General features: G+C 37.8%; 1 protein-coding gene across 2 annotated transcripts; it reads right to left on the reverse strand.

Moving 5' to 3' along the window:
• Window positions 1–1081: 1081 nt before the first annotated feature.
• On the reverse strand, window positions 1082–9422 carry HEBP2 (heme binding protein 2). 2 transcript variants are annotated; one of them, XM_020973762.2, is made up of 5 exons: window positions 9315–9422; window positions 8776–8892; window positions 7965–8100; window positions 6728–6908; window positions 1082–3691 (listed from the first exon to the last, which is right to left on the reverse strand). In XM_020973762.2, the coding sequence occupies exons 2-5, from the start codon at window positions 8875–8877 to the stop codon at window positions 3493–3495; spliced, it is 618 nt and encodes a 205-aa protein (XP_020829421.1). In that variant the 5' UTR covers window positions 8878–8892; window positions 9315–9422; the 3' UTR covers window positions 1082–3492. The 2 variants fall into 2 exon arrangements, with proteins under 2 accessions (XP_020829421.1, XP_020829419.1); XM_020973760.2 differs by lacking the exon at window positions 9315–9422 and having other exon boundaries at window positions 8776–9130.
• Between the last annotated feature and the right edge of the window lie 14064 nt (window positions 9423–23486).

Genomic DNA, 23486 nt, shown 5'->3' on the forward strand with positions numbered 1-23486 from the left:
GGGCTGGTAGATGCCATAAAAATGGGAAAGAACAACAAATACAATCCTATGTAGTCTGAATAACAAATGTAAATAACACATGGAAGCATTCCAGCCTCCCTGGCTGCTTGTGCTGAGAACAAGGAGCTTTCTACAAGTATTTAGGACAACAAGGACTTAGGTTTAATCGATGTTCTAGGTATGCAGTGAAAGCAGCATGGTGTGGTGAATAGAGGCTGCAGGGCTGGAAAGGCCTGGGTTCCTACCTCTCAACATGCCAGGCAGTAACTTTTGACTGTGGTTACAGAGAAGCTGCCAACCTCATTTGGTATAGTTTCCTAACCTGAAAATTCTCTTTAGAAATCACAGGTGTAGTCCTTAGCCCTCTCCTAGATATTCTAAGACCTTCTTTCTAGTATTGAGTAGCTACCCTTCCTGTGTTCTTGGATATCTTGAGGGTACCAATCTTTTTTGTTGCTGGATTTAGTGACGCTGTAAAACTGGACAAAGACAAATCTGACATCCCCTTCCTCTAGCATCAAGATCTTTAAATGCCAAATAGTGACAGATTGATCGTACGGCCATGAAAGCTCCTTCCCATTGAACTACAGAGAACAGAAAATAATCAGGCTTTACAAGGAGGGCTGAGAATGAATTTGATATACCAGTTGAATAATAGCATCTACTAGACTTCACTCAGTAATCTGTAGTACATCCATCCTCTTTATTCTAACCACTACTTTCAAAGAATAATTTACATAGCAGATCAGGTTTTACCAAACATTTAACTTATGTTATCTCTTTTGCTCCTTACAATGACCTTTTAAGGGATGACTGATGTATTATTCTCACTTTACAGAAAAGAAAACAGGTTCAAAGACTTCTAGTACCTTACCAGTGGTTACCCTCTGGCGAGAGTTGGAAGTAGTTATTCTCTCTCACATCTTCACTGGCTCCAAGCTCAGCCTTCTACCCTTGTGCCATTCTGGGTTTAGCATGGTGTTTAAAATCTTCCAATTAGATTGGGAATGTTTTGGTGGGACTTGTGCTAACCATTTGGACTAAAAGTATTAGTTGACACAGTAAATTACAGTGGCAGGAAAAAGGCAACAATGAGAATGTTTTATTTTTCCTCACACACACATGTGCAAACACAAACTCCTATTCTGATCCATATACAGTCTAAGATGAAGTCATTATTAAACAGAGGGGGGAAATGCTTTGGATGACTGATGATACCTAGGTGATGGCTCCAGAGATGAAGCACACGAGGGCTTCGTAAGATGCTTCACAGAAGACACAGGAATACTTTCCTGTTTTATGAGGTAGAAAAGGATTGTTTTAGCCAAACAGAAGTACAATATTAAGTATGGATTCCGTATCTAATGTCTAGAATTTGATCTGGTAAAAATTGTTTAGCTGCATAGCATAACCTGCCTCGTAAGCAAGACTATACAAAGGGAGCGAAGACCAAGTATGGTGAACAGAAGACTTGCAGATATAACTGACATAACCCATCTCCTTGTTTTTTCTCACTCTTCATCAGTTCCTAATTATGATATTTCTGCTTATACCTTATGCTATAGGCAGCTTACCCACTTCTAAATTGTCTCTCCCTTCATGTCTTATTCCCATTTGAGGAAAAAGAATTATGAGAAAATAAGTGAAAAAAAAATCTATCCATGATCTGGTGTGGAGGCAGACAGGATAGGCTGAAGGAAGTGGGTCTCTAATAAGTAAGGGAAAAAAAGAAGACAGATTTGGGTAACATGGAGAGATTGACATGGGAACCAAAAAATCTTTATCTTATAACCTTGCTTCTCAGGATGCTGTTTGGATTAAATCATTTTAGGAAGCTGACATACCAGATGGCATCACTATTCAATATCAAATTGAATTATCTAAGTAGCTAATAAAAAATCAATATTTTCCTGGTCCCTTGTATGTCAAATTTACAGAATCTTGCTGTTTATTAGGAATAAATACTATTTTAAATAAGGATAGTATGTATATGCAGATGTTTGTGTATATGTATACATATTACAAATTGCCTGTTAGAATTAGTCACATCCCAGTAATATCTATGTATATTTACTGGTAGCAACAGAAGGAATTATTCACTGTGGAGGGAACTTTCAGACTACTTTCAGTAAGTAAAACTAATTATAGTTGACATTTATATGTTGCTTATTTTGTGCCAAGCACTGTGCTAAGAGCTTTTTACAATTATCATCTCATTTGATCCTCACAACAACTCTGGGAAGTAGGTGTTATTATGATACCCATTTTGTAGATGAAGAAGTAAATTGAAGAAAAACAGAGGTTAAGTGACTGCCCAGGGTCATAAGCTAGTAAGTGTCTGAATCCGGATTTGAACAGTCTTTCTGACTCCAGGCCCACCACTGTATCCACTGTGCCAATTAGTAGTAAAAGCAAAGTCATTAGCTCTCCCTGGCCAGTGGAATGATCCTTACACTGAAAAATTATAAGGAAGTATTAAATATTACAAACTAAATAAAATGCCTCTGGAAAATAAGGATCTGGGTTTTCAAAAGGAAAATAATCTCAAAAGCTAGAAGTCATACTGGAAATTATCATTTTATTAACAAAGGGCAGTTATGTGATCAAAAAAACTATAAGGATATAGTTAAATGGAACAAAAATGCACACATTTCAAAGTCCATTAAACATTAAGGAAACACATATCACTTCATTTTGTCAGATGATAAGAGAGGACATTGAAGTTTACAACAGTAAGCTAAAAAATGGTAAAATTTCTTAGCAGGGGTGGGGAGGATGTGTGTTGCAGCATTTGTTTGAATTCCTTACTATTCCCTCCTAAAAGTAATTCATGAGTTTTTTTAAATTGAATTAAGATTTATTCTTAAATTTAAAAAAAATGAGGCATCCTTTGAAATAGAATACCCTGAGTCAAAAAAGCAGGATTAGAAATCACTAACTTAGACACTTCTTAGACACTACTCTTGGTTGCAACTTTTATGAACTAATAGTACTTTCAGGGGGTGGGTGGAAATTAGCTAACAATGGAAAAGAGACCTTTTGCTGTCCATAAAGATGGGAAGTTAGGGAAATTTAGGGTCTTGAAAAACTGCTATCAATTGGGAACTTAGGACCTCCAGGGCTGATAGCTTGGCACTATCCACAGATAGTAAAATATTTAAGAATTTCACTGGTGGAAGAGAGGATAGGGAAAAAAATACTAAAATCAGAAAGGAAGAAAGATACATCCATGGTTATTTCCTCTGACCCTCTGGTGAAAAAGAAGAAAGACTACTACCATTAATCAAATTAAATGTTTGTTGTTTTTAGCAGGAATTGTGAACTGGCAGCGTATTCTTGAAGCAAAGTGAAGCTTCAGGCATTGGAAAAGGCACATAAGAAAGCTCAGTTGATAGTGTTCTTATACAAAAGAGACTAGATTATCAATTTGCTTAACAGTAGTATTGAGGTCTACATTAAGCAGAACTTTTGCCCTTAACAGATCTTTTTTTTTTATTCATTTTCTTTGGGAGGTTCATTTTTCTTGATCAACCACACCTCATTGTGTCTATTAAGCAATTGAGAAGGACTGTTGTAGCCTGCAGTGTAGTAAACCTTTTCATCAAAAACTTTTCCATCTTCTCTCAAAATGCTTGCTAATGTCAAGAGTTGTTCCTGGTTCTTTTGGGCACTAGAAAATCCATCAAAAGACCTGTGAAGAAGAAAAGTAATAAACGTGAATCATTTGAATACTACTATTTAGTAACAACAGTCATAGTTCAGTAATTTTAAGTTTGAAATTTTAGTTTAGTAATTTTAAGTTTAAAAATAAAGTTCAAAATTAGTAATTTTTTCCAGGCCAACTAATTATCCACTCACTATTGTTCCTCCTGAAGAAAGGGACAGTAAGAAAACTAGTAATGGGGGCAGTGTTCAAGAGAAGCATTGTACTAATGATTTTGGTAGGTATGATTCCATTCTCCAACATCTCTATATCTTCAATTTACGAAAACTATCTATTAAGGCACTGTGCTAGGGTTACAATGACAACAATTGATTCTCTGTCCAAGGGAATTTATGCTCTACTCAATAAGAAATACCAATTTGGGTTTTTTAAAAAAATATTTTCGTCATCTATCTCAAGCCTTTCCCTTATGGAGATGCAGGGTGTAAATGAGCAGGAAAATGGAATGAGATCTAATCACTTTCTTTTTCTGCAGAAGAGCTATATTGAAGATAACTAGTGAGAAGGGATATGCACATGAAACACATTTAGCCAGCAATAATGAGTTTAAGCACTTTTGAGGGTGGTTCTTTTCCAGTTTTAAATAATAAAAAGAAAGTTTTAAGAAAAACATACATATTGAGTTTTAAAATACATGGAAACATGAGAAATAGAAATCTTCACATTAAGCCAGCAAAATCATTTCCCTATATTCAGATGGGCTGCTAACATATTGTTGTTTGTACTTTGTTTTCTATGAGGACCAATGATATCACTGGCTGATGTCTTGCATTTTGTATGAACTGGATTTAAGTGAGGAAGAATTGCACAAAATCGTCAGCCTCACTCTTCCAGAGTCATAGAAGTCCACTGGCAAGACAAAAGTCAGGATAATTGGCAATGGCCTGGATTGCAGTGGATGACCTTGGTGTCTTCAATGTCTGACCCAGCTCTAAGCACTCCACAGTTCTTGTTTCAGCTGCTTTCATGTTCCTTGGAACAAATTGTTCCCAGGGGTCCATTCCACCAGGAAAGTCTTCATGTGCTTGGAGTAGGCATCCTCCTAATTCAGTGACAGGTTTGAGACTTGTTGGCTACCCTCAACCTGGTTTAGCTCTTCTGTCAAGATGGGGTTTTACTGGGGTGTGGCTGCTCCATGTGAGTCACAGGTGACAGCTGGGTAACTATTTGGACACCACAGCTGGATGAGCAGCCCCTGAAACAGGCTTGGCAAGCCCTCACAGAAGAGATATACTCTAGATGATACATATGGGGGAGGAGGAATAAGAACTAGGGGAAGTATGATTAAATGCAATTCACTTTCTCAAGTGTTTATCATCTTACATGTTTGTGTCAAACAATTACTGGTTATGAATAATAGAGATAGTAGATTTTGAGGTTAAAGACACATACTTAGAAATGCCTAAAATCTCTGCCAAAATAAGTACCAATTAGGAGTTAAAAGGAGACCATGATTAGTTATATCTTGTCCTATATGCATAGGGTCAAAGCTGTAGGGAGAGAGATGGTTGCCTCTTTCTGCTCTTTCTTCCTCACCCTTCCAGCTCTCCTTAGAGGAAATGTAGAAATGTTTGATTGGAAAAATCAGAACATGGCTTTATAATTCTGTTCCAAGTTTTCAAATATATGCATGTACCCACAAGTATAATATTAGGTATTTATTATTATTTTATAATAATAAAATATAATATAGTGATATATAATGTTACTTTATTATACATCTATGTATTTCATACACACACACAAACACACACACAATATGGGGTTCATAAAGCAAAAATGTTTTCAACTAATCTATTTCATTCCTGTGAATTCATCTGAGAGTTGCAGAGTCACATTTCAGTTACTAAAAGTTAGGTATTGTTACATTTGGAATATAAAATCAAAGAGAATGAGAGTCAACTTCTTAGAATATTCTGATATATATATCAGAATATATCTATATATCTATATCTATATCAGAATATATATATCAATATATATCAGAACATATATATCAATATATGTCAGAATATATATATTTTTTATATATATATTTTAAGCTACCTGGGTTTGGAAGAAATTTCTGTTCAAATCTCATCTCCATGAAGCCTTTCCTGAGCCAACAACCAGGGAGAAGTGATTCCTTCCTTTTCTCAACTACTGTTGCACTCATCTCTACCCACACTGCCTTGCATTGCAGCTATTTTTGAACTTAGGTTATCTAATTATACTGTTGGCCCCTGGAAAGCAGTGACCATTACATACCTTTTCATTCCTCACAATAAATTCATCATGATTTACCTTACTGGTATCTATGTACTTTTCAGTCCTGAGTGTACCTGTTCACACAAGCTCTCTTCCCACTATGTAACATTCCACATTCCAGTTATTTTGCACAAGTGTCCTCTTTGGAATGTATTTCCTCCACCTCTACCTCATGGAATCCCCATCTTCCTTCCAAATACCCTTCATGTACTAACTCACTCCTTCACATCACCTTTCTTGATACACATTAGTAACACGCTCTTCCCTCCCTTTCCTACATTAATTCATATATATTTTGTATTGAATTATGCGTGTGTGCAAATGTTGTTATACCCTCCTATTACTTCACAGAATGTAAATTCCTTTTTTAATTTTTTTCAAATTTTTTAAAAATTCATTTTCAGGCAATTGGGGTTAAGAGACTTGCCCAGGGTCATACAGCTAGTAAGTGTCAAGTGTTTGATCTGAGGCCAAATTTGAACTCAGGTCCTCCCGACTCCAAGGCTGATACTCTATATACTGCACCACCTAGCTGCCCCTGTAAATTCCTTTTTAATCTATCTCTAACTTCTAGCACAGTGCCTTGCACATAGTAGGTGTTTAGTATTTAACTGAATTGAATCTAAACATGGAAGAAATGCCTGTTTAAGTATATTACTCCTTTTATTTTTCCTGTTAAGACTCAAGTTGCATAGAAACTGTATGAGCACACAAGTAAAATTATCAGTCTGAAGAGCTAAATTACCTCCCACTTACCGCACAAACACTGTCATTGCAGCTCTGTCTTCAATAAAGACATCTGACTCTGAAGGCTTCGGTGGATCAGATTGCTGTTCAGCAGGGATGTATAAGGAAATGGTAATTGTAGACTGGCAAAATGGCCCTGAACCTGGTTCCACATAGCTTGTTACTGGGGTAGTCATCTTGATCTTTACCTCTGACATGATTACAAAAGGGGAGGAAAGGAGAAAGAAGAATGAGCTAACACTATATTGTACCCTTCTGTTTAGTTATTTCTCATCTGACCTGCCTATAATTTTCTTGAATAGAATGATTTTCCATACTTCCCAGTAAATATGGAATTTTAAAGGAAACTTCCATCCTTAAATATGTGTGTGTATACTCACATAAAAACACACATACTCTAATTTGCTCTATTTCCCATACTAAATGGTACTGGTAGTTGAGGTTATCAAATCCATCAGATAACCTTGAAACACTAGGAAAGGGTGGATCAGATGGCTATTTTGAAGTGCTTATAATGAATTCATTAAACAGAAATAGAGAAAGAGAAAACACTGAGAAAAACCCCTGAAGAAACATTTTGTGCTCATAGTGGTGATAGGAATAGGATATTATCCCAGCTTTGTTCTCATTTATATGTTAAAGAGTTGTACTCAACTGCCATCCCTTCCCCCCCATTCTGAAACACCTAGTGTATTAGGTTACCTTCAACTACTGGCTTTTCCCCATTACCAAATAAAAGAAATGAACAAGGGGATTTTTTTTTAAATGTACTCAGTTGCTTAGGATCAAAAAACTAGAACTGAAAGGAAAACTGAAGGTTCATTAGTCAAATCTCATTTACAGATGAGGATGCTAAGGCCCCGATTCTTAATCTGAAAAGGGTAAGAACTGTATCTTGCTGGTTATTCTTTATTTTGCTGAACCAATTACCTATGGTCTACAGGGTCATAGATTTAGAGTTGGAAGAGATCTTAAAAGCCATGAAAACAAGACAAAAAAAGGGGGGGGGTTGAGTATCTTCTCCAGTGTGGCACAGCTAAAAAGTGTCTGAGATAAAATATGAACCTAGATCTTTCCTGTCTGTCCTTCAATTTTAACTGACCACAGTGGTGGTTATTTTTCTATCATATTCAACAGAAGTTGGTTGCCTATATAAAATAATACCTTTCCCTTATTAAAACTGAAGGCCACATTGGACCTATTACTCAGTCACCATTTCATATGAATGTACAATAAACCACCTTACCTTTCTCATTCTTGCCTTGAATGTAATTACGAAGTTTCGTGAAGCCAGCTTGGACAGCTGCATCCCAGTCCATTGACTCAACTGAGGTACTAACCCACTTAGCTGGTTCATACTCCCGGATCTCATAACTACGAGGCTTAAAGGAAACAGGAAAAAAAAATACAGAAGGAAGAAAGAAGCTCTAAAAACTCAAATTTAACAATAGTGGTGGCCTACTTTCGAATCCAATTAGAATACATACTTTATGTACAAAAATAGAGTTTTGCATGTGTCTTATAAATTCAAAGGCGTATAATGATTGCCTGCAACCTCAAGTACTGCTATGTCACAGGCAATATTTTATTTTTACAGCAGAAAATACTTATTTCCAGGATAAGGCTATTGTTGTTATTTATTGCCTAGAAGAACAATGACTTTTTTTATAATAGTTTCTTTGCTAAAAATTACAGTGACTTTTTGCTAAAATTATATGAGACCAGGGAACTTTTGCTTTTGCATTGCAAATCACCCAAAATGTGACTCTTTCTGAGCATTGGTCCCAGAGGCCTTCCCAAAGTCTCAAGATGCTAATATTTGCTCACCTGTCAATCACTGGAGTTGAAATAACCTCCCTCCCCCACCCCAACCCCGACAGGGTGTTCCAAGGACTAGGAAGCTAGGATGGGTTTCAGCTTCATCCCATCCCACCTACTTCCCCGAGGGAAACTGGCTCCCCATCCCAGGCCTCGGAGCCTGGGCATCCTGAGTCACTGTTTTCCTCTGCGCCCTGCCGCTCCCTCCTTCCTGCCAAGTTGAAGAAGTCAGTCACTACCTCCCAGGCTGCCTCCTCCAAGCCCTTCCAGTTGGGTGTCTCGGGAGCGGGGGCGTCTTCAGCAACTTGCTCCTCTGGGTCTGGGTCGGGCATCTCGGACATGGGCGGTGGAGCTAACTTCCAGGAAAAGATGCGAGGAAAAATTGGGAGCAGGCCTGGCTGAAGGCGAGGCCCACGTAACTTGACCCATTTCTCCGCCCCTGCTCCCGGGGGGCTGCACCTCGGCCAGAGACTCCGCCCAGGCGGGTCCTCCTGAGTGCGTGGGGGCCGGAGGGTGCAGCCAGGGATGCGGGCCCGCCCTGAGCGCGCTAGGGAGCGGTGCCAGACCTAAAGTCTGGCCCGGTTGGGACCTGACGGGTGAGCTAACGCCACGGATCAGGCAGAGCCAGCGCCTTCTAAGCACACCGCCACCTCCTCCCACCCCTCTCTCCCAGCTGCTCAGGTGACCGCCCAGGTAGCCCCAGGGCTGTTCACGGAGACTGGGGGAGGGAAGAGGTGGCTTTCACCACCCTCGATTACCACCCAACGCTCGCACTCACCTAATGCAGGGGAGCAGCAGTGTGTGCTGGGAGAGCAGACCCGGGATATCTTTCCCTTCTCTCCCCTACTGCAGCTGGAGCGAGGCCTGGCCACCAAAGGCAGGCGAGGGTGTAGCCTGTGGGGAAAGGCTGCAGGCCGGTTTCACAGGTTTAGCTTTTTTTTTTTTCCTACCAATATCAAAGGGTGATTGAGAGAAGCGCCTTGAAACTTTAAAACCAATAGGAATGTGAGTTTCCATTTGACATCTAGAATGTGACCTGGAACAAGCCCTCCTGTCTACTTTTAGCCGAACTTTTATTCATTTACATTAAAACTATGAAAACGTGTGTTAGAAGAAGCCACATAGAATAGTAAGGGGTGAGTTTACCTCAGAACGAGGGACATCTGAGTTTAAAATCTGGGTTTAGTATATGCCTCTGACACTTAATATCTGTGTCACCCTGTACAAGCTACTTACACTCTCAGAGAGCAAGCTTAACTCTAAGAAAGGAGTTTTGAACCTTTTTTGTTATGGACTCCTTTGACAATCCGGTTAAACCTCTTCAAATTCATAAAATACATAGAATTTGGAGGGAAAACAATTATGTTAAAGTTATGTATATGTGTGTGTGTGTATATATATACATATATATATAATATATATATAAACTTATATGTGTGTGTATACGTGTGTATGTATGTATTTAAAGTTCCTGAACTCCAGCTTAACAACCCTTAATGTAAGACTTTCAATTGCAGAGAAGCAACAGACCTAGTATTAGTAAAGAGGCATTCTCTATATCAATGAAATAAGAGGTTCAGTCGCTATCCCAGTAAATGTGCTTTTCACTCTTAATCTTGCCCTTGACCTACATCGTGGTGCTCTAGAAAGTGCACATGGTACACTTGGAGTCATGGGATTTGAGTTAAAAGCCCAAACATCTGTCTACTATTATCTGTGTGACCTTGGGCCAATTACAACCTCTCTATGCTTCAGTTTTTTGTTCTGTAAAATGAAGGAATTGGGCTAGATGACTTCCAGCTCTAAGTCCATCAATAGCTATGGTCACCTGGTATGCCTAATGTCAAAAAATGGTATCATATCTCATTTTTATTTGTATTTTAAGTTTTTATTTTTATAAATTAAATTTTAATTTCCTTAGTGTGAGGAACAAAACAGTATCCTTTATGATTAGGAATTCAATAAATAGGGCAGCTATGTGGTGTAGTGGATAGAGTAGTGGGTCTGGAGTCAGGAAGGCTCATCTTCCTTAGTTCAAATCTGGCCTCAGACACTTACTAGCTGTGTGACCCTGGGCAAGTCACTTAACTCTGCCTTAGTTTATCTGTAAAATGAGCTAGAGAAGGAAATGGCAAACTACTGTAGTATCTTTGCCAAGAAAGCACCAAATGGAGTCACAAAGAGTCAGACAAGACTGAAAAAATATATATTGACTTTAGAATTCCTAGGTACACACCCTAATGAAATGTACTGTGCACACCTATGTCTAGAACTATGTTCTTATGACCTTTATCCATATGGGACACTCCCTGGGTGGAATTTTGCTCTACCAATGCACATCAGTAACTGTGATTTATAGTATCAAAAAGTTGCTTGATAAGAAAAAGTTAACAGACTTGACCAGTTTCACATTGTCAGTAGGTCAATAGTAATACCCAACCCGCACGGTCCTGACTCTGAGGCTGGCTCTAGAGACAATGTATCAGGCTATCTTCTGTTGAACTTATTGTATTTATGTTTTTTCCCCCTGTATCACCTCTGCTTTTGAATCAGCTGGAGAGCCGATTTCATTCACCTCTTTTTTTTTTCTCTTTTCCTTCTGGGGAGACTCTACTTAGCTTTAGGCAGGAGTGGGGAACCTTCGACCTCAAGGCCACATGTGGCCTTCTAGGTCCTCAAGTGCAGCTTGTGAATCCCAATTTCACAGAACAAATCTTGGACTCAGTCAAAAGGCTGCACCCAAGGCCTGAGTCCAAGTTTTACAGAACAAATCCTTTTATTAAGGGGATTTGTTCTGTGAAGTCATACACTTGAGGACCTAGAGGGCCACATGTGGCCTGGAGGTCGCAGGTTCCCCTCCCCTGGCTTAAGGGGTGGGATGGGTTGGTGGTGGTGATGAAAGTGACAAAACTAAATGCCAGCAATTAATATTCTTCTCCTGGAGCTGATCAAATGCCTGGGAGTGACCTCACTGTTCAGCAGGAAAAACAGGTTTGTAGAATCAGATTTCATAACAAACCTAGCCTTAAGAATTCTACAAGGCAGAAAAACTGGCCCTGTTATTTATTTTCTGCATATCTTGAAAATTTTTAAAAATATGGCTTTATGCCTTAACAGGAAAAGAAGCAGTTTCTTTAGAGATTGGGATAGAGAAGAGAAAGGAGCAGGCAGGGAACCATGAGGGTGGTGGTCTTTTCAGACAATATTTTTGGGTACTTGAACAAGGTCAAAGCAGCCAAGTGAATGTAGGGCTAAATCTAGTCTCCTCTCTAGGTCATAGCCACAGGTAGAGATTTGAAAGAGGGAGGGCAGGCTTTGGGACTCAGAGAAGAGACAATAGTGTTAGAAGCTATGCTTGCTTACTAAACCATATTCTCTAGGAATCCTCTGGTTTAGGTACCATCTTAGTGGTTTGGATTTTCCCTAGGGTGTACTAAAGAATACTGGATGAAATTTGTATCCTCACCTTCACTTGTAATTACCTCAAATCTCCAGTTCATTCCCCAAATTAAAATGGTCACCTGAGGAGCAGATATAGGGACTTACTGTTTACCCACTAGTGATTGGGCAGTACAGTGATGAAAAGAACATTGAAGCGGTAGTGAGAAGGTGTTTAGGTTGAATCCTGCCTCAGACACTTATGAGCTATGTAACTCAGAGAAAGTCATTTAAGTTGTCTGTATCTCAGTTTCTTTATCTGTAAAATGAAGATAATACCTGAACCACCTGCCTCAAAGGATTATTGTGAGGAAAGTGCTTTAAAAGCCTTAAAGTACCAAGTGGATGTAAATTATTGAGTTATTATTAAAAGCTAACGCATATACTTTCATCTTCTTTTCATATTTCCTTATTCCCAAATAATATGTTTGTATGTGCTAAACAGATAAAGAGTTTTCTGGAAGCAATCTCAATGCTATTATTATGCAGAAATAAATTTGACTTCATTTAATGTCCTTTGGTGAGGCAGTTTGGTACAATGGAAAGAGCATTATCTGTGGAGTTAGAGGACCTACAGTCTAGTCCCACCTCTGATGTTTACTGCTCTGTTACTTTGGACAAATCACTTATCTTTCCGGTGCCTCATTTTCTTCATTTGTAAAAATGGGTGGGTTGGGTAGATGTCTTTTGAGGTCCTTTCGCTCTGTATCTATGATCTTTATGATTAAGCATAGTAATACTTCACATTTGTGTAGAGTTTAAAGGTTTGCAAAACACTTTATAAACCTTGTCTTGTTCGGTCCTCACAGCAACCCTCTGAGGTAGTTCCTATTATTCCCACTTTACATGTGGGGGAAACTGAGGCCCAGAGGGGTCAAATGACTAGTCAATAACCAAAAAGTGTCTGAAGCAGAATTTTTAAACCTGGCTTTCTTGACTCAAAGTATAGCACTTTATTTACTACACTATGCTGCTTCTTTATTCTTTAGCTTTTAAAAAATATTTTAAAGGTGTTTTAAAAGTATCTTAGCCCATTTTTTCCTTTAAAAACATTTTTTTAAATAATACAGTCATGAGGTGAGGAAGTGGCAGGGTCAGAGGAGAGATGGGGGTATATTTTTAAAAAACTCTTTTTTTCTTTATTAGATATGACTGTCAGTTCAAGTGGCATTACAGTATTGAGAATATCATTCTATTTTACTGCAGAGCAGGAAAAGTGTGGAAGCAAAGACCTGAGGTAGGTTATACTGATACCTAAGAAATATCATTATATACCTATAATGCCTACAGGACCTGTTAAAAATCTATGAGATGCCTGTTATATAGTCATTTAAGGTTTTCAAAATTACTTTCTTAAAAGAATAAAAGCTGAAGTTAAATGTTAAGATGTTTTATAGGGTAATAGTAAATTTTCCGAAACAGTTTATGTATGTTCTCTTAATTGGCAGTTATAACTCTGAGAGGTAGTTACTATCGTTATTATCTCCATTTCGCAAATGAGAGGAAATGTGAGGATTAAATGAAATAGTATTTGTAAAGCTCTTAGAACAGTGCCTGGTACATAGTAATCAACCAATCAATAAACATTATTAAGTGCCTACTATGTGCCAAGACACTGCACTAAGTGCCAGGGATACAAAAAGAGGCAAAAGACAGTCCCTGCCCTTAGGGAGCTTCAATCTAATGGGGGAAACAACATTCAAACAAATATATACAATTCAAGCTATATGAATGGCAAGTGTGAAATGATAAATGGAGGCAAGGCACTAGAAATGAGGGGTTGGTGAATGCCTCCTGTATTAGATGGGATTTTAGTTGGGACTTAAAGGAAGCCAGAGAGGCCAGAGGGAAAGTGGAGGAGGGAGAGCATTCCAGGCATGAGGGACAGCCAGAGAAAATGCCCAGAGCCAAGAGATGGAGTGTTTTTTTTTCATGGAACAACCAGCAGGCCAGTGTCACTGGATTGAAGAGTACATGTCAGGAAATAGAGTATAAGAATACTGGAAAGGTAGGAGGGACCAAGATCATGAAGAGCACTGAATGCCAGAGTATATTGTATTTGATCCTGGAGGTAATAGGGAGTCACTGGAGTTTATTGAGTAGGAAGGAAGATGACATACATGGTCAGACCTGCATGTTAGAATAGTCACTTTAATTAATAGATAAGTTTATCAAGTAGGATGGTGACATGATCGAACTTGAGCTTTAGGAAAATCTTTAGTAACTGAATGGAGGATGGATTGGAGTGGAGACTTGAGACAGGTGGACCCACCTGCAAGCTATCTATCATAATACAGGTTTGAGGTGATGAGACTCTGCACCAGGGTAGTGGCAGTGTCAAAGGAGACAAGGGAGGGTGGTATTTGAGAGATGTTGCAAAGGTGATATCGACAGGCATTGGCAACAGATTGGATATGGAGGATGAGAGCTAGTGAGAAGTCAAGAGAAGATAATGCCAGGATATGAGCCTGAGGGGATGGGAGGATAATGTTGCCCTCTACAACACATTTTGCAACTTTCCTCATTGCAGTTTCTATATATCATGGGTCAGCATAAGAAATTAAATGGGAATTTTGGGAGAGTTTTGCAGAAGCCTCAGACAACATGTGAAAGCCAGCAGATGACACAGAAAAAAGTTTAGAATCTCAGAAATGCATAAAATAGGTGTATAAGACTGTATAATAACAGTACCCCATAAAAGAAAAAGAAAAAAATTCAGACTTCTCTGGTATGAAGAGAGGTCAAAAAATTTTATGTGGATTTTCCAGATTGTGAGGGGCTCTGTGACCATAACTCCCATGATGTGGAAGGGAGTACTGTAATAGGGAAGGTAGGAGGTGGGGAGGGTTTAGGGGGAAAGAAAATGATTTCTGTTTTGGATATAATGAATTTAAGATGTCTATGGGTCATAGTAGGCACTATCTAAATGCTAGTTATGATGATGGTGATGGTGATGAAATCAACTTAGGGACTGCAAATAATAATTATGTATTTCTAAACAAAACAAAACAAAACTGAGCACAACAGGAGAAGGAGCCTCAGATGAAGTGTCACAAGATCTGGATTCTAGTCCCAAGTATACTCCATGGGAAATTTTGGGTAAAAATCTTGCCCAATTAATAGTGGATCCAGAACTAGATCAGTTCTGCTGGCTTTTAGTCAGACCAGGATCATTTCTACTACAATAGATTGGGAAACCTTTGTTTTCTTCTTTCTCTTTTCCACCATTTGTCTTCTTTTTTTCCTTGACTATACATACATTATTAAATATTTGTCAAAACTTTCCACTTTTATGAATTACAGGGCAGTTCACAAATTGTTGAATTTAATTTAATAGATTTGCAAATTTATTTATTTGCTGTAGAAACTTATTTCTGTTTTCTGCACAACACAGAAAAAGAACCTGTAGAAGAAAATTTTTCTTCTCAGCTTACTTTCTATGTTGGCATGGAAGGGCCATCTTTTCAGGATATTTTGTATACATCTTCACTTAAATATAAATTCTTAGTTATAACTTCCCCAAAGCAGATAGCTATTAAGTGGAACTGTATGTAATAATAATTAATAATAAATAGCTAGTATTTGATGCTTTATGTATCTGATGCTTTAAGGTTTGTAAGGCAATTTACAAATATCTCATTTTGTTTGCACATTAACCCTGGGAGGTAGGAGCTATAGTAAGACAACTAGGTAGCACAGTGGATAGAGTAATTTAGCACAGTACCTAGCACACAGTAGATGCTTAATAAATGTTTATTGAATTGAATTGAGTGCTGGACCTGGAGTCTGGAAGGCCTAGGTTCAAATTCAACTTCAGATACTTATTTGCTGTTTGAATCTAGGCAAGTCACTTAATCTCTATCCGCCTCAGTTTTCTCATCTGCAAAACAAGGGTAATAATAGCATCTGCTTCCCAGGATTGATGAGATAATATTTGTAAAGTATTTTGCAAACCTTAAAGCATTATATGTGCTAGTTATTATTATCCTCATTTTACAGATGAGAAAACTGAGACAGACAGAAGTTAAGTTACTTGCCCAGGGTCACATAGTTTGTAAGTGTCTGAGGCTGGATTGAACCTAGGTCTTTCCCAACTCCATGTCCAATGCTCTACCTTTCAGTCATTTTTCAGTTGTGTCAGACTCTTCCTGACCCCATTTGGGATTTTCTTGGCAAAGATACTGGGGTGGTTTGCCATTTCCTTCTCCATCTCCTTTTACAGATGAAGAACAGGCAAACAGGGTTAAATGACTTGCCCAGGGTAACACAGCTAATAGGTTTCTGAGACTGGATTCAAATTCAGGAAGATGAGTCTTTCTGACACCAGACCCAGCACTCCGAAAACAGCTATACAAACCCCTGAAGCTTGGGACAATACATTCTCCACATTGGAAGCAGACTCTTACCTTAACAAAGAGTTTAAAACTCAAGTAATTGGCTAGGATCATGAGCAAGCAGCGCAAAAAGAGTCAGACCATAGAATCTTACTTTGGTGAAAAAGAAGATCAAAATATACAACCAGAAGAAGACAACAAAGTCAAAGCTCCTACATCCAAAGCCTCCAAGAAAAATATGAATCAGTCCCAGGCCTTGGAAGAGCTCAAAAGGGATTTTGAGAAGCAAGTAAGGGAAGGAGAGGAAAAACTGGGAAGAGAAATGAGAATGATGCAAGAAAATCATGAAAAACAAGTCAACAGCTTGCTAAAGGAGACGCAAAAAAATACTGAAGAAAATAACACCTTAAAAAACAGCCTAACCCAAATGGCAAAAGAGGTCCAAAAAGCCAATGAGGAGAAAAATGCCCTAAAAAGAAAAATTGGCCAAATGGAAAAGGAAGTCCAAAAGATTACTGAAGAAAATACTTCCTTAAAAATTAGAATAGAGCAATTGGAAGATAGTGACTTTATGAGAAATCATGACAAAGTAGAACAAATCCAAAAGAATGAAAAATTAGAAAACAATGTGAAATATCTCATTGGAAAAACAACTGACCTGGAAAATAGATTCAGGAGAGAGAATTTAAAAATTATTGGACTATCTGAAAGCCATGATCAAAAAAAGAGCCTAGACATCATCTTTCAAGCAATTATCAAGGAAAACTGCCCTGATATACTAGAACCAGAGGGCAAAATAGAAATTGAAAGAATCCACCTATCTCCTCCTGAAAGAGATCCCCAAAGGAAAACTCCTAGGAATATTATAGCCAAATTCCAGAGTTCCCAGGTCAAGGAGAAAATATTATAAACTGCCAGAAGGAAACAGTTCAAGTACTGTGGAAACACAATCAGGATAACACAAGATTTAGCAGCTTCTACATTAAAGGACTGCAGGGCATGGAATACAGTATTCCAGAGGGCAAAGGATATCTCCTTATATGTGCTAGTTATTATTATCCTCATTTTACAGATGAGAAAACTGAGACAGACAGAAGTTAAGTTACTTGCCCAGGGTCACATAGTTTGTAAGTGTCTGAGGCTGGATTGAACCTAGGTCTTTCCCAACTCCATGTCCAATGCTCTACCTTTCAGTCATTTTTCAGTTGTGTCAGACTCTTCCTGACCCCATTTGGGATTTTCTTGGCAAAGATACTGGGGTGGTTTGCCATTTCCTTCTCCATCTCCTTTTACAGATGAAGAACAGGCAAACAGGGTTAAATGACTTACAACCAAGAATCACCTATCCAGCAAAACTGAGTATAATCCTTCAGGGGAAAAAATGGTCATTCAGTGAAATAGAGGACTTTCAAGCATTCTTGATGAAAAGACCGGAGCTGAATAGAAAATTTGACTTTCAAATATAGGACTCCAGTGGAACATGAAGAGGTAAACAGGAAAGAGAAATCATAAGAGACTTATTAAGACTGAACCGTTTGCATTCCTTCATGGAAAGCTGATATTTATAACTCATGAGACCTTTGTCAGTATTAGGGTAGTTGGAGGAAAAAAAAATTATATGTATGTAGATAGATAGATAGATAGATAGATAGATAGATAGATAGATAGATAGATAGATGGCACAGGGTGAGTTGAAGATTAAGGGGTCATATCTGGAGAATAAAATTAAGGGATGAGGAGGATTATACTCTCGGAAGAAGAAAGGGAGAGGTAGAATGGGGTAAATTATCTCACAAAAAAAAAACAGAAAAGAAAAGTCTCTTACAGTGGAGGAGAAACAGGGGAAGGTGAGAGGGAATGAGTGAATCTTATTCTCATAGGATTTGGCTTAAGGAGGGAATAACATACACATTCAATTGGGTATGGAAATCTGTCTTACCCTACAGGAAAATAGGGGGAGAAGGGGACAAGAGAGCAGGGGGATGATAGAGAGGTGGGCAGATTGGGAAAGAGGGTAATCAGAAGTAAATACTTCTGAGGAGGGACAGGGTCAAAAGAAAGAATAGAATAAGTGGGAGGGCAGGGTAAGATTAAGGGAAATAGAGTTAGTTTTTCACAATATGTCTACTATGGACATGTTTGGCATAACTGCACGTGTACAACCTATATTGAGTTGCTTGCCTTTTCAATGAGGGTGGGTGGGGAGGGAGAAGGAAAATTTGAAACCTAAAGTTTTAAAAACATATGTTTAAAAAAATGTTTTCACATGCTACTGGGAAATAAGAAATACAGGAAATGGGGTACAGAAGTCTATCCTGCCCTACAGGAAAATAGAAGGGGAAGGGGATAAGAGAAGGGGAGAGAGATAGAAGAGAGGACAGACTAGGGGAAGGGATATTCAGAATGCATGCCATCTTGGGGTGGGGAGTAGGGGGAGGGGAGATGGGGTGAAAATTTGGAATTCAAAAACTTGTGGGAGTGAATATTGAAAACTACAAATAAATAAATTTATATTTAAAAAAAGGAAAAAAAGAAAGGGAATCTCTAGTATTTTGGTGTTCCTGTTCCTTTGTGTTTGGGTTCTACAACACCCTCTTGTATATGCTAATGAATCAGTGAGATCTTGACTTTCTTTGGGGTCTTACATAAATGGGTCCATCAAAGTATTTTCATGCTTAAGTAGATCTCCTAAGTTCTGGAGTGGGAATTGGAAAAGGGAAAGGAGTGAGAACATTAAGGGGAATGGAAGAAGGAAAGAGATGATATTACCAGAGGAACTGTCTTTGGGCTACAGTTACCAGTGATGGATAGGATAGGTTGAATTGAATTTATTACAAATGCATTAGATTAAACAGAGTCATAGCAATTACTAGTTAGTAAATATTGATGGTGATTGCATTAGAAAAAATCTACAAATGATATTTGTGGTATATCATTTATTTTTATTATAAATGATTGTAGCTGATTGAATATTTAATCATCCTTATAAATCTATCTTAGTATCTAAAAGTATAAACGATATAGTTCGATTTCAAGAATCCCTTCCATTTATCTAAATGGAGGAGTATTCTGAGGCTACTTGATTGAGCAGCACTAAAAAATTTGAAAAGATAAAACTAGGAATTAGCTATGGGAGCATTTGGAATATGGTTTTAAATTATTAAATACATTTCAATTGTAGAACTATTCATATACATATACATATATATATATATAGTTAAAATTTTAAATCAATGACATTTTAATTTAAAAGAATGCTTTGAGATTTGTACCAGTCTCAAAATATAACATTGTCTTTAAAGTTAGATTTCCATGTTGTTCCTTCTCACAGAATTTCAGATTCAGAAGCAATGGCAGCAGCCATACTCATACCTTCCAAAGAATCCCAGCTCTAATATTCTTCAGAAGTTGTCATCCAGCTTCCACTTGATGGCCTGGGTTTTACTGGTGGCATTCCTAAATCTGTCTGTTTGAAACTTGTACACATCTGTCCACTGTCCCAAGTTATGCCCTATGGGGTCAAACAGACCATATAAAATCCCTCTTGTACATAACAGCATTTCAAGACAGATGTTAATTCTCCTTCCCCCACCTTACCTCCCTACCTTATTTTATCTAGCCTAAAAATCCTCATTTCCTTCATTCTAAATATTTTCCTCTCCCAGTGCTTTCATCTTCTGGCTATTGCTGAAACCTGGCTCTCTCTTGATGATGCAAGCTCCCTAGCCATCCTTGCCAATATTGGTCCCTTATCACCAGTGGCCTATTGGACATTTTAGAGTAACTATCCCATATATATCTTAAACTTAACTTATCTGAAACAGAACCCAGTAGCTCTTACCCCTTTTCCTAATTTACAGATTTACAGCCTTGGAGATATTTTTGACTCCTTATTCCCCACTACATATTCAATCAGTTGCCAGTTCTGATTGATTTTATTATCACAATATTTCTCATGTCCATATATTTCTCTACTCACAAAGCTACCACCCTAGTTCAAGTCCTCATCACCTTTTTCTTTCTTTCTTTTTTTTGTGAGGAAATTGGGGTTAAGTGACTTGCCCAGAGTCACACAGCTAGTAAGTGTTATGTGTCTGAGGCTGGATTTGAACTCAAGGTCTCCTGACTCCAGGGCCGGTGCTCTATCTGCTGAGCCATCTAGCTGCCCCCTCATCACCTTTTTTTCCTGGACTATTGCAATGTTTTTCACCATGCCTCAAGTCTCTTCCCTCTTATATGCATATTTCACACAGCTGCCAAAGTGATAATTTTTTTTAATTGAATTTTATTTTAAACTTAAAACACCAGAACACAAATACAGAATGGAGAAAGGAAAAATAAAAAACATGTCACAAATTAAATATTGGAACTTAATTACAAAGTAAGAGAAGGGAAAAAAAGTATGTCATGTGCATAGCAGAACATAGGAGAAGATTCAAAATATGTAATGATAATTTTTCATTTCAAGAAAGCCTGTTTGATAAATATTACACCTTGTATCGAGAGCTGTCCATCTTTTCTTTGCTTCCTTGTAAGTTTTCTTTTGTTCTCTGATGTGCACGTTTTGAATTTTGTTCTTTTTTTTCCTTTCCTCCCTCACAAAGGCTACAATTGAGTGTGGATATATTTATCTATAGCTATAAATATACACATAGATATACACACACATTCTTACATATATAAACATATACATAGTGATAATTCTTAAAGCATAGGTTTAATCATATTATTCTGCTGCTTAATAAAGTCCAGTGGCTCCCAGTTACCTTCAGTAGTAAAGACTAATTCCTCTGTTTGCCATTTAAAAGTTCCCCCCCACCCCCAAACACACTGGCTTCAATGTAGCTTTCCAATCTTTATATACATTCTCCCCCTACACCTCCATTCCATCTTTTCTTTCCATATTTTCACATAAGCTATCTGTTCCCAAACCTAGAATGTACTACCTTTTCATTTTTGCCTTTTAGAATTGCTAAATGCCTTCACTCAATTCACATGCTGACTTCTACATATGACTTTTTTCTCATCACCCCAATAGCTAGTGTCTCACCTTCAAAATTGTCTTGTATTTATTTTATAAATACTCAATTCTTTGAGCTTATTTTCCTTATAACTCAATTCCCCACACTCCTCTGATCATGGTTTCCTTGGAGAATGGATCTCAAAGTGACTCCCCACCCCTTATAGTTTAGGGTTCATTTCGTTAGATTTTCAAGATGCCAGTCAAACACTCTCTTACTAGATTTTGTTGGGTTTACTCTACCTCTGGCCAGGAACCTGTCATGCCTCTGTTATTCAGAAATCCAAATCCAGTTGTCAGATACCATCTTCCTATCTAGACATTCACCTCATATCTTAATTCATCTCCAAAATCAAGCTTTCTCTTTTATGTTTTTTTACTTTCAGTGGGTAGCCATGACAAAAATATCACCTGTGTCCCCATGGACATCCGAAGACTTTAACATTTTCGATAACACCTTGGAACAACATCATTTGTGCCCGGATGAATCACTGGAGACAGGCAATAGGCATCCATTTTGACTACTTAGGAGGCTGTCTTATATGGTAGATATATGTCCCAGGAATATAATAGAGTTCTTTATTTTTGTTATCAATTTGACAGATAGTAGTTCAATTCTTCTCACAGAAAGTCACTAACCATCAGCATTCTTTGCTTCTTACTTTGACCCTTCATGTATATTTTCCCACTTAATAACACCTGTCAATCCATGTCACCATTCCCTGGAAGATCAGCAGCTGCTTCCTCCTCTTCATAAAAATACCTCAAATTTCTTCCTAAGCTCCAAGTATTTATCGTTCCTTCTTCCTCCTCCTCTCCTCTGTAAGATAGTCTTCTACCCTCCAAACTCTTGATTCAAATCAGGATTCCCCTCTTTAGATTCCTTTTCTTCTAATTTTTACACTGAAGAACTTCCATATTTTCTTAAAGGGATACCGCATTGTCTCTGAAAATCTGAAGTATGGGGAGATAGACTTTGAGCACTTCAACATTCCTTCTTATGAGCGAAAGCAAACTGTACTTTGTATATAAGTAGCAGACACTTGTGTTCATGGTAGAGATACAAACTCTGTTTCCTGTTCTGCCTTTTCAAACTCATGAGAAGAGAGTGTGGCTAGAACAGACTAAAGATGCTGACAGTTGTCATTCTGGGATTTTCAAAATGGCCAGTGAAGTGCTTTAACTCCATCTCCCTCTTGAATATAGCAGAGGTTTACTTCCAAATCATTCTATATCATTAAGATGTCCTTAATTTGAGGTTTGTGACATAAAATCATCACTGGTCATATCTGCTGTGTGATATAGGTTTATTATTAATTGTGAATAGGGGGACAGAAGTGGAGGAGGCCAATGAGAGGCTTGTGGTATCTAAAATATCTAGAGTTTTTCATTTGTTTGTTTAAATCCATGATCTTAATTACAATAACTTTTGATAAATCTCCTAAAAGCTGAATTTAAACTACATCTGAAGTTTGTCTTCTGCTTCTCAAGCTAAAATTAAATGCTAAGTAACTAAGGTAGTGTGGGGAGAGGGATAAATATGTATGAACCACAGTAATCTTCTCCAATTTATTTTCTCCTTGAGCATGCTAAGTGGAGTAAGAATGATAAATGAGTATTAGCACCACTCACTGGGAGAAGAATCCTGTTGTCTGGAAGGAGGGGCCATGCTCCAAATTCCAAAAGTAGTGGACACTTGAGAAAGTACCTCTTCTTTCGCTTTCTACCTGAAACCTCCAAATCTTGCTAGGTATTGCCACCTACTGGCAATTTTAAAAAAAGGTTAGGCTAAAACAAGAATAACTATATCTAACAGTTCATGTAACATTCCACCATTCCAGTGAAAGGAGCCATAAGTACATAGTGTTCAGCTTGGTTCTATTGTTATTTTTCTTTTACTTTGTTTTAGACATTGTATATATTGTTTAACCAATGGATAGCCACTTTATTTCAAGATTTTTGGTACTAAAAGAAGGGCTGCTATGAATATATTTGTGTATATATATGTATGTATATATGTGGGTACATATATACACATATGTTATATATGTATGGGTATATAAAGGTGTATATGTATATATTTTACATATGTATGTAAAATACACATTTTATATATGTAAAATACATATTCTACATATGTATGCTTAAAGGAGTGTGT

Source organism: Phascolarctos cinereus, unplaced genomic scaffold (assembly GCF_003287225.1).
Source record: "Phascolarctos cinereus isolate Bilbo 61053 unplaced genomic scaffold, phaCin_HiC Scaffold_5;HRSCAF=322, whole genome shotgun sequence".
NCBI lineage: Eukaryota > Metazoa > Chordata > Mammalia > Diprotodontia > Phascolarctidae > Phascolarctos > Phascolarctos cinereus.